A 16,479-nucleotide genomic window follows, 5' to 3' on the forward strand; every position below is an offset into this window, starting at 1 on the left:
TTTAATCCATTTTGACAGCTTATTATAAGGTACATTTAACTGATTTGTAGCCCTGCAAGCAAAAAACTCCCCTACAGTTTGGTTTAGCAAGGATTTGATCTGTAATTTTGGTCAATCATATTTTTCCAACTTGAAGAGGTGGGAGTAATTGCTTGATTAAATAATGCATCTTCAAGTAGTTATGGTGTCTGGGTTGCTCTACAGGGAAGCAACTGCTGTTTTCAAAGACACCGACAGACCCTAGAGCTGAATGTTTCCTCTTTACTGACATCAAGTTGTCAACTACATCAAAATTTTCACCTGAAACAGACTAGTTAAATCCAGAATACCTGATTTATTTAAGTTTATTTAAGTACATTCTGTGAGCAACTATTCATAGAAACTGAAAATGGAACTTCTGTCCCCCTCATTTCATAACTTTAACCTGGTGGCTGGAAGTGTGTGTATGAAGCGGACTTTGCACCTAGACACCGCTAGATTCCCTCAGCTACCAGCCAAAGTCAACACCGCACAGGCTGTCATTTGTGACACGAGTGTGTAAGAGGCTGTTAAGCTGTCATAGCCGTCATCGTGCTTACGTCCAGTTCAGATAAGAGGTGCTTAGGGTGACTCACTCCTTTATTCACCCTACATCCCATTTACCTACATTAGCTCATTCCTCCTTCACAGTGTTGTGTATCGAAGCGTCTCCACCTCCACTAAATGAGGACGACTAGCATTACGGAGTGAGGTAGAGCTGCAAAAATCGGGTCATTTATTGTTTCTTGGTTTAGATCATGACATGAGCATGTTACTGTTGAACATGTGGTTACCATGAACATGTGGCTCTGCCTCACTGTGGACAAGCAATTTATCCCAAAGTGATAACTGGCCTTTTTGTTTGGTGTTTGGTAAGGTGGAACAAATCTTTGTAATTCCCTAAACCTGTTTTTTGTTTTTACTGGAACTATAACATATTCATTTCTGTCTAACTTCACATTGACCATTCAGAGAATCATGAGTGAAAAAGGATAAAGAAGTTATATTGCTTTATTTCCTCCCATACAGGGCATATTTTGTACAAATAAACAATGTAAGAATACTCTGTATATAAAAGATAAAAATATAAATGAGTGAATAGAAAATACTCAGGGTTTGTTTTTTTGACGTAATGCTGCCACCCAGTGGCTGGTTAGGAGAACTTCAGGCACATAACAGCTCAGTCCATTTTAGTGCAGCAGCCCAGCGAGAAGGAGACGGTAATTGAGATGAGAGTATAGTGAAGACGTCAGCTCCGGTCATGAGGATCTATAGGCCGCGGTGGCTTTTGTTTGTCAACATACCTGATTAGACATTATCTTCATGAATAGATGATTGGTTAAATGTCACTACTAGGGTGTTACAAAAGCCCGCGCGCTTCCCTCGACCTGAGTTGCCCACTGTGGCAGTGAATCTCTACCCTCTCCTATCTCTTGGGCTGCATCTTTGGTAGATTACAGGTTGGAGGAGGCCAGGCAGGTGGCGTCCGGCGAGGAGAAGAAGTCACAGACGCCCTCCTCGGACAGTTGTCCGTACTCGTTGTTGTAGAAGGTCTGTCCCGACAGCTGGCTGAGGAAGGCGGGCCGGTGCCGGGAGCTGCCGGTGCCGCTGCTTCGGCCCAGGGAGCCATGGGAGGCTGTCAGACGCTCTGTGCTCCTGCTGCTCGCATGACTGGAGACAAAAGCAGCTGTCAGCATCTCTGTTACTGCAATCTCACTGACAGCTATTCATTTATTGAGGTAGGCCAGCGATAGCAGATACACAATACTGGTCCACCTGTCACATCCTGATTCTGGTGTTTAGAAATACTTCACTTGGACATACAGTGAGGTCTATAAGTATGTCGGACGCTTGTTGAGTTCATTAGCAATTGGTTCTCACAGTTAATATTCTCATAGGAATCAGAAGCACGATGAGTTGAGGGTGGTTTAATAACTCAGACTGTTGTTTACTTGTGCTTAGTCAGCCATAGAGCCCCAGACTAATTAAAAACCAAGTGTAGCTGAATTCTCAAAGAGAGCCAATCGATCAATCCAAGCTGTGAAGAACACCTGAAAATACGATATCAAGACTATGTTGATGATTATTGGCTTCAGACTCCCAGTTTCATTGCACTTTAGGGAATGTGTGTGACTCCATGCCAAGCAGCAGATAATGATTTTCTCTTCCAAATGATTCTGGCACCCTGAAGCAGGTGGATCATGCACAAAAGAGCTGTAGTTATTGTGTGTTACTGATAAGGCTGACTCTACCTTCAAATTAAAGCTGACAGCGCTCACTTTAACCTCATAATCATTGTGTCATTTCTTGGCCAATCAGTGTATAGAAGCCCAAATGTCAAACTTTGTGTCTAAATCCTAGCGAAACTCGCTGTGCATCTCTTTTGTGTCCGCATCAAAGAAAATATAACAACACAACTGTGAGTTCATCGAAGCTGACCAGTGGTGTGGATTTTGTGGAGTGGACGTAAGCTTCGGATGATTAAAGCTGACCTTTTTGAGATTGCACCCCTGTGCTTGTGTTCGATTCTCTCAAATTCTTCTGAGGCCAAAACCATCCCGCTGTCTGTCTGGTTGTCCTGGGAAGAGGCAGAGTCAGACATCGTATCAATAAAATGCCTATGGGTGACCCAACTGGTATGTCTGTCGCCCACAGGGGAACTATTGTTGGTAATAGGCAGTTATCAGAAAAGAAAGTTCCTTACATTGAAATGTCATTCAATAAAATGTCACCAGCAGGTTCACATTTTGAACAATTGATAGGGAGATAAAGAGCTTACTTGGGGAGCTTTCTGTGGATGCATCTCCAGGGGCAACTCTTCAAATGTCTTCACTCTGGGATGGCACATCTTTGATGGTCCCACAAACACACACCCGGCAAAGGGCACGCAGTTATAATACCTAGTGAAGAAGTGTATGAAAGAGAGATCGGATTAACTCATGGATGGATTCTGCTGAAAACATCCCAATGTTTGCAGACAGACTGCAAATGGTAATAAGTCCTAACCTACCAAACTTGACCGATACATTCGCAAATGATCTGTACTACCAAGAAGTCTTATCCAGCAGTTTCTATTTCTAATGTTTAAACAGCATAAATGTAAACGTTAATTGCAAAATGTATCTCCATTTTGAATAAAAAAATAAATAATATTCATCACTCAGTATGTCATTTATAGGGATGGTTTCATTTTCAAAGTGTATTTGTATAAGTATTTGTAAGCAATGGTTTTAGGTTAACAAGTAACTTCAGTAGGACTTCATAATGAATTCCATAATATTTCATCATTTTTACAGGCAATCATTTTCTAAGGGAAGGTGTCATTTTTTCCCACTGGAGGATATCTCATTAGATAACCCAACTCTTCATCCAAATCTTCAACTCTCATACGTAGGGAAGTCAGCCCCTCTGTAGTGAGGAGTAGGTTCCTCTCCTCATTTTTCCTTCTTGGCAATCTATAATTTACTGATTTACCATGATTTTGCCTGTTCTGTGCTTTCAAATCAGTCCATTAGGAGGACACAGGTATTAAGGGACAGAGGAGCATGCCTTGGTACCTGGTGGGCAGAGTGTTGCAGGCCAATCTCAGCTCCTCCTCAGACGGAGGGCGTGATGAAGCCTGGGAGAAGCCGTCGTCCTCTGAGCTCTGGGAGCAGTTCAGAGGGATGTAGTCCTTCCCATCCTGTCGGGAATACACACTTCCTCAACCGAAGCCCAGACGCTCTCCAAAACTGAAAGCTGAAGCACTTGCTAGTATGAATAGGGCACGAAAAGAGTGGACTTACCGGTAGGTTGTTGTCCTGTAGCAGGTCTCCCAGGATCTCCACCAGGGCAGGGAAGGTAGGCCTCTCCCTGGGTTCGCCCTGCCAGCAGGCCAGCATGATGCCATATCTACCAGCAGGGGGCAGCACAGTCACACTTTCACCAGCTGCTCAGACTAACATAAACTACAAATAAACTTTTTTTGTCCTCTCTTTTCCTCTAAGTGCGCGAGTTAGACATAATTATGATATATTGGAGGGGATTAGGCTTTGTTCCATTTTGATGCTCTTGGGAAAGGGCTCTGGCAATTTAAGGCATATTGGGCTATAAATCTTTGTTGGCAGCATGAGAATAATTTCTTAGTTCTTAGAAAAGTGGATCAGAGAGAACGAGTAAAGTAAAGCCCACTCACATTTCAGGGGAGGCAGTCTCTGGCGCTCTCATCCTGGTACCGTCTTTCAATCGCTTGCAAAACTCCTCATCAATCTGTACTCCTGGGTACGGAGAGGCACCTGGAAGTGGAGAGGAGGAGGATTTACACACTTAACACTAATTACTAACCTTGTTTTACTGATCGTCATAACTGCCATCAATAAGCATGTCAACAATAGGCTAAACAAATGATTAAGGGTAATAATGATGCTTTTAACATGGAGATTTACTCTGCTTCTAAACGCTACAACAGCTGAGCACCCTTAATTATCTTTAATTAATCTTAATTAAGGCATGGTGATTAATAATAGGTTCCCATTTCTACCCTCTACCATCGCCTCTTTTACTTTTAAAAACTGCTCAATGCTTCTGAAGGTGTTGGCTGGCTGTTCCTTGGCTGACAGGCACACCTGCTACACAAAGTACCGTCTTCCTCAGTCATGTTACGGGTGTATGTTTTTGATTTTACCCAATGAGAAGATTTCCCAGAGGAGCACTCCAAAAGACCACACATCACTCTGGCTGGTGTACACTTTATCAAAAATACTCTCTGGAGCCATCCACTTCAAAGGCAGACGAGCCTGAGAGAACATGAAAAACACCAGGCAAATATTACAAGATAATCAGCAAACAGAAACGCTCCCCCTCCCTCCAGAATTGAATCATTATGTTACTGTTACTGAAAAAGCAGCTTCTTATTTCCCACAGAACACAGTAATTGGGCATGGATAATAAACTCTGAAGCGCAGAGAGGGTGAAGTTGTCGTACGTTGCCTTTCCTGACGTAGTCGGGGTCTTTGTATATGTCTCTGGCCAGGCCGAAGTCACAGATCTTCACAACGTTGTTCTCTGACAGGAGAATGTTCCGGGCAGCCAGGTCTCTGTGGATACACTGCGGGTACACACAGCACCACACATACATCATAACCCTGGGGGCAGGTGGGTGTGTGTGTGTGTGTGTGTGTGTGTGTGTGTTTGTGTGGGTTTATGTGTGTGTGTGGGCGAGTGTGAACGTGCATTATTCTCTCCTGTCACTTTGTTTTCTCTAACTGTTGTGGTGAATGATGTATAGAGATGATTTTGGATAGATTGAACTGAGAGTTGGTTACATTTAATAATTTATTACCTTGGTTAAATGTTGTCTGTGTGTGTGTGTGTGTGTGTGTGCCAGTTTGCGAGTGGGACTGGACTATGTCTCGGCCTGGCTGCTCTCTGTGGAATCGCTACAGAAGATCCAGCATTGTTCACAAGGCTGTCAGGTCAGACGCTCCTGCAGGGTCACGACTGGGTCAACGAGACGAGTTCAGCCAGCCAGTACGCAAGTTGAGTCTGCTTAGTCTGGACCAAGCTCCATTAATCGCTCATTTCCATTATCAGTCATAATTGTTTTGCTCGTTAAAGTGAAATGAACTCCCATTACTTTTACTTCCTGGAAAACAGAGTATCTTTCATGGTGACCTCATGCTGCACTAGTAGGTGTAAATATACATTTCTAACCAACAAAAACCATCAGATTTTTGAATGATCCCACCCCTCCACACCCCTCCCATCAAATAAAATGTATCTCCCTGACTCATATTATATTGGTTTAGACTTTTAAATGATCCCTCACTGCATTATGTCCCGCAAACATATAACCATTTGAATTTCACGATTCATAGGCCAGGCAGTGGTCTCCTATGCGGAATAGATCAAGTTATTGGCATCGAGCGCTCGGACTGCACTCACCAATGAAGCATCTGGTCACTGTTGCGATTGATCAGGGACAATATATGGTGAGAATTGAGATATTATTGGCCCAAATGATATTAAACTCAGGAAAGCAGAAACAAATACAGTTGCAAGAATTGCTAATTTCAAATGGTGACATAATTAACAAGCAAAAAGGCCTGAAAACGAAACTGGACGATTCATGGGGCTGGATCCAGGCTAGAGTGGACTAACTGTGAAACTGGGCTGTGGTGCCTATTAAATGTGTTATCAACTGGTGGAATGGTAACACACTGGCCTATAGCACCCAACTGAGTATAATTGTAACTGTAGTGCTGACGATTAACCTTTCTGGAGGCCAGGAATTCCATCCCACGAGCCACCTGGAAACTGTAGCAAATCAGATCTTCTATTGTCAGAGGAGTTTTCCACAAGTCCTCCACTGCAGAGAGAAACAAGAGGGGGGGAGGGGGTAAAAAACAACATTAACCTACATTCGCAACGAGGCTTGAACCGAAATTGTTTCACTCTTGTGCACTGCAGCGGCACTCACTTTTCTCCACAGCAGGAGTGTTTTTCTGATTGGACGCATCGGACGAGCGGCTCTGAGGGCTGCCGAGTGATGAGGAGGAGGAGGGAGAAGGTGGGTGGCGACCTCTCTGGTCCACTTGACCCGCCTCAATCATCCGTCTCACCTGGCTCTGAGTTTTGGGAGAGCGGTCCTAAGTGGAAAATAGCTTATGGCGTCATCATCTCCAAAGTCATTGTCTCACACCAAAAAAAAACAGAAAAACATGTGTCATAATTTAATTGTGTTTATGAGTAGGCATATTAATGCTTGTTGTGCAGCACTTTTCTTTTCAAAATGCTGTAAAATAAAAGCATTAACAGCTAAAATCAGCTAAAATAAAGGAGTCGATTCATTATCAAGACTATGCAACACAGAAACATTATCATCATATAAACAAACATTAAAACTGTAGAAATTTCCTCAGTAACTTTGGTGTTATGGTTCACAAAGTGCAGATAGAGTGTTGGATACCCTGTACGGCAGGAAGAACTCTCTCTTGGCTCGCAGGTAGTTGGACAGATTCCCGTACTTGCAGTATTCCACTATCACCATCAGTGGACCTGGTGACATTACAGTATATGAAACACTGTAAATCTTTAGGCGGTTTCAGCACAGTTGGCAATGATTGCTCACTTGATGCATATCATTAAAATGATTGCTGCTCCTGGTTCAGCCACTGCTCTCTTCTCACACCTTATTGAAATACTGAAGGGCTGAATTCTTTATACCTTTCCTGTCTCAGGTTAGCTGCAATGCTAATTTGCTGATTTAATTTAGGGGAAAGAGCCACAAGAGCCTATTGCACTCTCTTCACCTATCTGATTTTCACTTTACCCCCTCACTAGGAGCTCTATAGGTCTTGATGTATGCACATAAAAAATGTGGGTTGTTTTTTTTAACTATTGGTTCAGTCTACTGATTTTGATAACAAACCTCTCTCTCTCTCATTCTCATTCTTCTCTGCAAGTTCACACACGCACACACACACACACACACACACACCCACACAAACACAACCCCGTACGTCAATGATTGTGAAACAATGCCAGTCAGACCACGCACTCTCTAATGAGCATCTCTAACATATGGCTTCTCTTCACCTCCTCACCTCATCAATAAAAATTTTAATAACATTCCATTATTCCATTCTCACAAACATTACTTTCCCATCTCTAATCACCTTTGGTTGAGTGCAATTACTGTTCGCGAAACACACACAAACAAACTGCAGCACATGTAAATCGTTGTACTCACCATTGGGTTTGGTGCAAGCTCCTAAAAGGTTCACTACGTTCAGATGATTACCAATGTGGATCAGTATCTTTAACTCGGACATCAATGCCTTGTGCTCGCTGGCTGTGGCTCCCTCTGAAACAAAAGCAACATTTTGGCACCTTGTTGTATATTTCTATATGTGTAAATAAATGCACATACACATACAAATACATTCACATGTTCCCACATCCACACAGATATGCCCTTTATATACATTATAGGCATTTAGCTGACTCTCTTATCTGGAGCAACTTAAAATGAGTGCAACAGTAGAATAAGCTTCCTGTTCTTAGAGTGAACTAGGGGAAAAAAGTGAGGAAAAAAAGGTAGATGAGGTTTTTTCTTAATAGAAGAAAGATAGAGGTAAGTAGAGGAGAGGAGGGGTTATTTTGGAAGAGGGAGGTAGAGGAGAGGAGGAAATGAAGTGTTTTTTGAAGAGATGTGTTTTCAAGGTGCAAAGGAAGATAGGGAATGACTTTACTGTCTTGACTGGGATGGGGAAGTAATCTCACTATTATACACACACACACACACACACACACACAAATACACAACCTCGCACTTAATCTCACCCTTCAGCATCTTGACTGCCACTGTGTCCAGACTATTGTTCTTGCTGATGCCAAAGATTGATGCCTCAATTACTTTCCCAAAGGCACCATGGCCCAAGACCTTTCCTAAGTAGGGGGGAAGAGGACAGAAGAAGGCAGAATATGGTTTCAGTTTCATTCGAAATACACAAGCAGTTGTGGTTGGGGAACATCTGTTAATCCGAGGAGCGAAATGTAAATGTGTCTGGCATCCGTAGACACAGGAGAAGAATTAGAATTACAATTCCAGTATTTGAAAAACAAAACGTTCCCATAAGTTGCAGCCCTGGAACAGATGCTTTTCCTCAGGGTATTGTGAAAAAAATAAAAAAAGCTGTGCTGGGAATGAGCACATATTTAACATTAGCACTTTACTTGGCAGCACTTTGCCTGGCTGCAATCCAAACTCATACCATTAAGGATTCTGGAAATGGAAAACTAATTCAGTTTCATCCATCTATCCGCTCTTATCCCGATCCACTTATTGCCCCGCACACCCCTCCCTCCAGTACACTCCTTTATCCCTCCATTCACACAGCAAGCTATCCATCCATCCTTCCATCAATCCCTCCATCCATCCATTTATCTCTCCCACCCTCCCTGGTCGCTCACCGAGCCGGAGTCTGTCCCGGGAGATTTCCCACTGCGAGGAGTCGTAGGGCAGGTATTCACACTGCTCATCCAGAGGCACCTCCCCCGGGTCCATAATGATTGACAGGTAGCCCGTCTTTATGTCTGCCGGGTTCACCTAAGGCACAGAGACGGAGAGAGAAAGCAGACGTGAGGTAACGGGGTGAGATATCAGGCCGGGGTGACGGGAGCGAGCTGGAAATAGTAAATGATGTGGTGGAAACGCATCAACAGAAATGAAACGCAAACAGCATCAGCAGAGAAAGAGAGCAATGGCATGCATGCATATGAATAGTTAGTGTTACAGGGCAAGATACAACCACAATGACATATTGCAAGCAAGTGCTCATTATCTGCTTTTTCGCTCGTAATGTTGGTGTTTTCATGTTTTCACTTCAATTGAAGGATTGCATGATCTTCTATGGGTTGAGAAAATTATACCATGCTTGGGTTTATAAAATGCTTTCAAACACTTTTGGATAAGCTGAAAAATGTGTGATGGTCAAGCTAAAAATAAGGCTGTTTTTCTTTTCTTCTCCCGAGAAATTGACATTTTGGAGAGGTTTTTACCTGACTGAAAACCTGTTAGTTTTCAAGCGCTGTCCTTGGAACAGATTTGTACATACTGGATATAAGAGGGTTAGGTGGTCTGGCTCAGAGGCACATTGGCAGAATTAGACACAGTCAATGTAACACTTTAGCTACTGCTGTGGCTTCACTGACAAACCTGCTGCCAGGGGGAAATGTGAATGAAAGCAAGCGAGTTAGCAGCAGAGAGAGAGAGAGAGAGAGAGAGAGAGAGAGAGAGAGAGAGAGAGAGAGAGAGAGATGAAGATAACAGAGCAAGCTGAAGTTACATGCATAGCAAGCCATCTGTGAATTAATTTGCTGATTACACCACCACCCTGGGAGTCACTGCAGAGCTGCTGTATGAGGCTGATCTAATATGTGACCATGTGAGGAGAACTACACAGCAATTTGAACCTCATTATGGTCCTGCTTGTCATTAGGCTAATGGCGGTAAACAAATAATAGGACTCATTCACATCAGGATCCCTCTCAACAGTAAATTACGGCCAGTCAGGTCATGCTCAAATGCTAACAGAGATGTTGTGAGTCAGAGGTTAAAGCGTCTCGGTCACAGTCTGAGAGAGAGCGGTAAATCTTACAGACACACACACGCACACACACACACACACACACACACAGACGGAGTGAAAAGAGGTGCCCTCTGACCCGTTTCACATTGCAGAAGATGAGGATGAGCAAAGCCCAGAAGAACACGGCGATGACTCCAGTCCCAATGAGGATTACAACCTCCACATTGGCCCTGTCACTTGAACCTTGTTAGAGAGAGAGAGAGAGAGAGAGAGAGAGAAAGAAAGAACAAAAGAAGTGACTGTTTTAAATATGCACTTCTTGAACACTCCAGGGTAAACCCCTCAGTATTGTTCCGAGAGCTCTGCTGGTTTCAGCTCCCTCTGATGATAGCACTCCTAAAAACCTGTAGGGGGCGCTGTACTACAGACTATTACTGCAGGCTCTCACCTACGGTCTTTACATTAAATTCTTTAGGTTACAGCAATGTGCTAAAAAATTTATTCAGTCATTCATCTCGAGACCAGGCATTATTAAATCATTCATCCTGACTATGAAATGTTCCAGTTCACAGACATTGACTCACTGTAGGGAGCCACACTACAAACAAGACCTAAAGCTAGAGAGAGAATGGTGAATGGTTCAGATACCGTGTGAAAGTGTGTGATTTCATGCGTGAGTGCACTTGAAAAAGCATGTGTCAGTGAGAGTGTGTGAGTGGACTCAGCTGTCTGTGCTTCAGTCAGCATGTATGTACATGCCCGTCTGAAGGTGTGTGTGTGTGTGTGTGTGTGTGTGTGTGCCTGTCTCACCAATGACCCGGACGGCGGCTGAGGAGTGGACACAGCCGCGCTGGTTGCAGGCGGTGCAGGTGTAGAGGCCGGCGTCCTCCTCTCTCACCCGCTGGATACTCAGCGTCCGGTTGGAATCCTGCAGCTGGATCCCTGCGGCGCGGCACAGGGCGGTCAGTCTCACACAACCACACACACTTCACAACGTGAAGACACACACATGCAGACACACCCACCTCTCTCTCTCTCTCTCTCTCAATCTCTCATTTTCACACTCACACACACACATATGCGTAACCCCATACATCGATGATTGTGAAATAAGGTCAGTCAGAGGACCTCACATCACCTCATCAATAAAATTTTCAATAAAATATAATTATTCCATTCTCATTACTTTCCCATCTCTCTCTCTCTCGCTCTCTCTCTCTCTCTCTCCTCCTCGACCACAGTATTCTTGTCACACCAGTGGATCTCAGTCTATATAATTAATTTATCATCCAGTCGCTCGGTCTTGAACCACATGTCCCAGCAGCCCCTCAAATTGCACCCGGAGTATCAGCACCCCCCCCCCCCCCCCCCCCCCCCTCCACCCCCTCTTTGAGATGTTGAGAGGAGACACACTGGGAAACCTAATGAACCGTGTCTATCAGCCCGCAGGGTTTTGTGTGTGTGGGCGTGCACATGTGCAGCATACACATGCATACTGTATGTATTCTTGTCACTGCTTCCATTTGACACATTGGTTTGACAGTATATATAGTATATATATCTGTGTGTGTGTGTGTGTGTGTGTGTGTGTGTGTGTGTGTGTGTGTGTGTGTGTCGGTGGGTGGGTGAGTGGGTGGTTGTGCATCTCTGTGTGCGCACATTTTGTGTTTTAGCTTTTCTGGATTGATGTTTGCCATGTGGGAAAGAAGACCAAAAGAGGAAACGCAGTGTCACCTTCAGAAGACATCTGCCAAAAGAGCTTGCTACCTGAATAAATATTAACACAGCAAGGCTTATCGTTCCCTTAAGCATCTGCTCTTTTCATTTGATATGAGGGCAGACTGTAGTGGAGTCTGCTGGAATCTCACCTGGACAGTATAATCCCATGGGGAAAGGACTGAGTGGTGATCTTACTACTAAATTAAGATTCAGCAGGCCAAACTTTATGAGTAACTCTGTTAGTCACTGAAGGTATGTGTGTGTGTGTGTGTGTGTGTGTGTGCATGTGTGTGAGTGTGTGTGTGAGTGGCTGGGTGGGTGGGTGGGCGGCAAGGCAACTGTGTATGTGTGTGTGTGTATTGCCTGTGTAGGTGTAGTCATGCACCTGACATTTGGTGGAGAGGCTGGTTGTCTTTGAACCATGAGAGCTGGGGCAGAGGTCGGCCCTCCACATCACACTCCATCCGCAGAGACTCCGTCACATTCACAGTCTGGTTGGTGGGGCTGCGCTTGTACCGAGGCGCCTCCAGGGCTACAGGAGGAGGCAGAGGCAAAAAGACGGAGAGGGAGAGAGGGGGGAGAGAGAGAGAGAGAGATGGAGAAAGGAAGATGGAGAGGCAGAAAATGAGAGAGAGAGAAGTCAACACCGCGGCTTGTCCACACCTATGTGAGCACAACGCGGTCCCATAGTTTTGTGCAGTATTAACTCGAGGACTGCAGAGTGTATATACTGTTGGGTCTCATAGGGATTGGGGAAAGGACAAGGGTCAAAAAAATCCATTACATTCTGCATTTAACCGCGGGGCACGCGTTGCAGAGGATGCAAGGTTACAACAGCACATGAATGAAGTATGTATTTGTTTGTGGATTTCAGCCTTCCAGTGTTTCAGTTTGCCTTTTTCATCACTGTGTTGATGCTCTGCAAACATCAGGTACTGTTTCCATTATGTGTGGATGCAGGTAATTGTGCGCTTATAGCCTCTTCTTTGTGAGTATGTGTATTTTTAAGCCTCCAGCATCTCAGCAGCAGCTCCGCAACGAGCCTCGTGTGTTTCCGCTGTCAAGGGTTAGGCTTTTCTCCTTAATTAACGCTGAGAACACTGCAAGCTTTCTGTGTCAGACTACGTGTCTGTGTCTGAGTCTGGAGCTTTTAGTAGGCTTTCATCTCTTTCATCACTCACCTTTGACAGAGATGTATTTGAAAAGGCACTGTTTCTCCCCACTCCGCCTGCTCTGAGCCTCGCACACATAATGGCCCTCATCCTGCAGCCGCACGGAGGGGATGGTGAACTCCAGGACCCAGCTGTTGGACGGCTCCTGGAAGGAGAGGCGGCCGGCCAGCGTGTCGGCGTAGAGGTGCACGCTCCTGCAGTCCAGCTCCTGGGGCTTGCCCCGCTCGTCCTGCAGGGCCTGGGGGTCCAGGCGGTACCACTGCAGCTGCTCGTAGGTGTACTTGTCAGCGCTGCAGCACAGGGACACCTTCTCCTGCTCCAGGGGCTCCTCCGAGGGCTGCACCTCCACGCTGAAGCCCTCAGGAACGGCTGTGAAGATAAGAGAGCGGGGTGGGGAGAGGGGTCAGGTTACCTTGCAAAACTGAACTAAACCTGCAGTGGCTTGGTTGTAAATTCTATGTTTTATGTTGTACACTACCAGTCAAAAGTTTGGACACACCTGATTGAATGTACTATGCTTTTCATTATCTTAAAGCCATTTTGATCTAAAGACTTTGACCTAAATGCTTGAAATTAGTTTCTTAGACAAATATAAATAGTGAAGTTGATGCCTATGTATGAATTTCTTTCCAAAGCCTTTGCCTTTCCATCAAGGCAAAGGGCGGCTACTTTAAAGAATCTAAAATATAAGATAGTTTTGATTTGTTTAACACTTTTTTGGTCACTGCATAATTCCATTTGTGTTATTTTAGTTAGTTTTGATGTCTTTACTATTATTCTAACATGTGGAAAATAGTAATAATAAAGAAAAATGCGTCCAAACTTTGAATGGTAGTGTATGTGGTGAAATCTCACTGATAACATACTCACTGGTTACATAGAAGTAGATCAGCCTCTCGTCTTTGCCCACTTTGTTCTCAGCAGAACACTTGTACATGACTGAAACACTGGCATTGTGAATGTGGAGCCTGCTCACTACCTGTGAGGTGAGAGAAGATGGACACGAGTTTTGTTTTCCAGACTTATGAAACAAGCGTATTGTCACATAAAGCTCTCGCTACTCTCTGCAATTCTTTGTGAGCTGTTTTGTGCTGACAGGCTTTTCTCTTCCAGGCAACAAGAAGCAAACTCACAGGTGTAAGAAGCGATCTGTTTTTGTGTGTGTATTTCTGCATGTGTGTGCGTGCGTGTGTGTTTGTGACCATTCCTTCTTATAGCTGTGGTTTATGCATGCATACTGTACGTGTGTATGTGCGCATGCAAGTGTGTCTGGATGTGCAAGTGTGTTTATAACCAGTCCGTACAGGAAGTCTGCAGAGGAAGAGTGTTCTAAATATTTCTACTGTGGAAATGGCTCTTGATTGACAAATTTTGTTATGGAGCTCAGAATTTGGGACACTTACATAAAAACATCACGGTTCATGGATAAGGCCACTTACATAAATGTCTTCTTTTCTGGGTTACGTCCTAATCTTACTCTGTCATTCTTAAACAGAAATGTAAATCCTTGTATTATAACAATCCTTAATTCACACGCTGTGGAAAGATAGGCCTTCCCACGACAATAATATTAAATCAGCAGAGGCTCGGCGAAAGGAAATCTAACCTTTTGTCGTCCATCCACCACTTCGGTGGATGTGTCAATAGCCTCGATTTCATTCACGGCGTTTTCCGAGTTAATGTCCTGCCAGTTCTGACAGTCTGCGATCCTGTCACTCCGGCCCCTCCTGTCTCGGCGGACCCTGGAGAGAAACACAGACACATTCGAGACGTCTCGCCTCATTCACATGCACAGCAGAGAGCGGGCAGTGGGGGAGAATTCAAAAACACATCAAACCAGACGCCCTGATGTTTCACGAGAATTTTCTCCCCGGTCTTACCGCACACACTGTATTGCATTTCAGATCAGAGTGAAAGCTTGCATCCCAAAGCCAAGGCAATTATTCTAAGTGTCCTGGCAAGTAATGGGAAAACTATGATATCAGTTTCTATTATGAAAATCCATAGTGTGAACATCATAGCAGAACTAATGAGACATGAAATGGAATTTTGTTTTGCATATCCTCCCAAAGGCACAGCTTAACTCTTCTACATTAGCGGAAAGTAATCAGAGTCAGTTCCATTGTAGTCTCCTCACGGTCTGCAATGTACATAAAAAGTATGCAGAGGCAATCATATCTACCGTGAGATTTAAAGAAAAATAAAGGAACCTGTTTAGATTTCCTCTGAATATAAGAGCTGCTTTCTAGTGCCATATTTTATTGTAACTCCTCCCCACTCCTTTTGATGTGAAGCTATCCACCAGACTGAAGGCAGTTTCGCAGGTTTTACAGTAAATCTTGCCAAGACCACCAAGACTGGATCAAATGCAAGCAAGAAGCAGATCGTTTGGGCTCCTGTCTGCAGCAGCAACAGTCAGGTTTTTTTGTTTTTTTTCCAAGATATATTTATTAGAAAATCTGACATTGACCAGCAGATTAAAAACATGAAATTCAATTATCACACTCAGTATATGCATGCACACCAGAAAAGGTCAACAAAGCCTCAGCAAGTGCCGGTTAAATGTCACACCAGATGCACACGGGTCAGAGCGTCTCTCGGTCAGTCGGAGCAAAACTTGTGCCCACCTTCCTGCTTTTGTGTGTGTACAAGTGCAGGATGGGCGCCTCCTGTCTGTATTCACGCTGCATGCCCCCATAGAAAGGTCAAGAGAACGGCAATAACTTCAAAAATTAAGCCCGCGAGGAAGATGGTGAAGACAGATGAGTTTTAGAGGGATATTATATATATTCAGCGGTGCCGGCCACAACATACCAGGGCTTAAAGGAACAGGAAATAATTTTGAAATCTATATGGCCGTCCAGAGAATCCATCATATCGTGTCATGGGGATCAGTGTAGATGGAGCAAGGTTGGAAAAGCCTAAGGCGATGCCTGGTAATCATTGTGCATGTGTGTGAGTGTGTGTGTGTGTGTGAGTGTGTGCTTGTGTGAGTGTGTGCGTGTGTGTGTGTGTGTGTGTGTGGATATTTGGTAAATAGCACTGTAATGTGCTTTTTGGGCTCAAATACACCTAGGGTTATTTGTGTGCATATCTGAAAAGGGAATGAGTGAGTGACCTTGTGAGTGTGTGTGTGTGTGTGTGTGTGTGTGCGTGTGTGTGTCTGTGTGTGTGTGTGTGTGTGTTGGCGTATGTGTGTGAGAAAGTGATATTGCTGTGGGTGAGAGCTGAACCGTGGCTGATCAGCTGCAGAGCAACAGGCACAATATTGTTGCGTGGGGAGAGGAAGCAGGTTGGACTGGGAACAGACACGACATCACCGCCCTCCCTTTCTTCTTCTCCTCCAGATTTACCTTCTTCTCCGCTTCCCCTCTTTATCTCTCCTCTTTTCATCCACCTCGTCTTTTCTTTCTTCATCCAATTGTCCCTCTCATCTCTCCTCAGCTCTTCTCTCATCTTCGCTCGGGGCCGGCGGATACTTTCCTGCTGAGCTCTTCTTG

The 16,479-nt window shown here is 44.4% G+C and overlaps 1 protein-coding gene across 1 annotated transcript in view; it reads right to left on the bottom strand.

Annotated features, from left to right (window-relative positions):
* Positions 1-390: 390 nt before the first annotated feature.
* The window catches only part of flt4 (fms related receptor tyrosine kinase 4), a 38,110-nt gene continuing 22,021 nt past the window's right edge, over positions 391-16,479 (bottom strand). Inside the window, exons 11-30 of the mRNA XM_071526223.1 lie at positions 14,586-14,721; positions 13,850-13,958; positions 12,989-13,348; positions 12,193-12,339; positions 10,899-11,030; positions 10,225-10,331; positions 8,971-9,106; positions 8,341-8,445; positions 7,748-7,861; positions 6,965-7,053; positions 6,476-6,644; positions 6,270-6,364; positions 4,982-5,104; positions 4,682-4,793; positions 4,193-4,292; positions 3,804-3,909; positions 3,576-3,700; positions 2,798-2,918; positions 2,511-2,596; positions 391-1,689 (exon numbers count right to left, since the gene is read on the bottom strand). Of these exons, the coding sequence (XP_071382324.1) occupies positions 1,473-1,689; positions 2,511-2,596; positions 2,798-2,918; positions 3,576-3,700; positions 3,804-3,909; positions 4,193-4,292; positions 4,682-4,793; positions 4,982-5,104; positions 6,270-6,364; positions 6,476-6,644; positions 6,965-7,053; positions 7,748-7,861; positions 8,341-8,445; positions 8,971-9,106; positions 10,225-10,331; positions 10,899-11,030; positions 12,193-12,339; positions 12,989-13,348; positions 13,850-13,958; positions 14,586-14,721 (2,689 nt within the window). The 3' untranslated portion in view covers positions 391-1,472. The remainder of the gene's footprint in view (positions 1,690-2,510; positions 2,597-2,797; positions 2,919-3,575; positions 3,701-3,803; positions 3,910-4,192; positions 4,293-4,681; positions 4,794-4,981; positions 5,105-6,269; positions 6,365-6,475; positions 6,645-6,964; positions 7,054-7,747; positions 7,862-8,340; positions 8,446-8,970; positions 9,107-10,224; positions 10,332-10,898; positions 11,031-12,192; positions 12,340-12,988; positions 13,349-13,849; positions 13,959-14,585; positions 14,722-16,479) is intronic.

Source organism: Centroberyx affinis, unplaced genomic scaffold (assembly GCF_046629955.1).
Source record: "Centroberyx affinis isolate AG114_WGS23_722 - 3 ecotype Tasmania unplaced genomic scaffold, CSIRO-AGI_Caff_v1 ptg001395l_1, whole genome shotgun sequence".
Lineage (NCBI taxonomy): Eukaryota > Metazoa > Chordata > Actinopteri > Beryciformes > Berycidae > Centroberyx > Centroberyx affinis.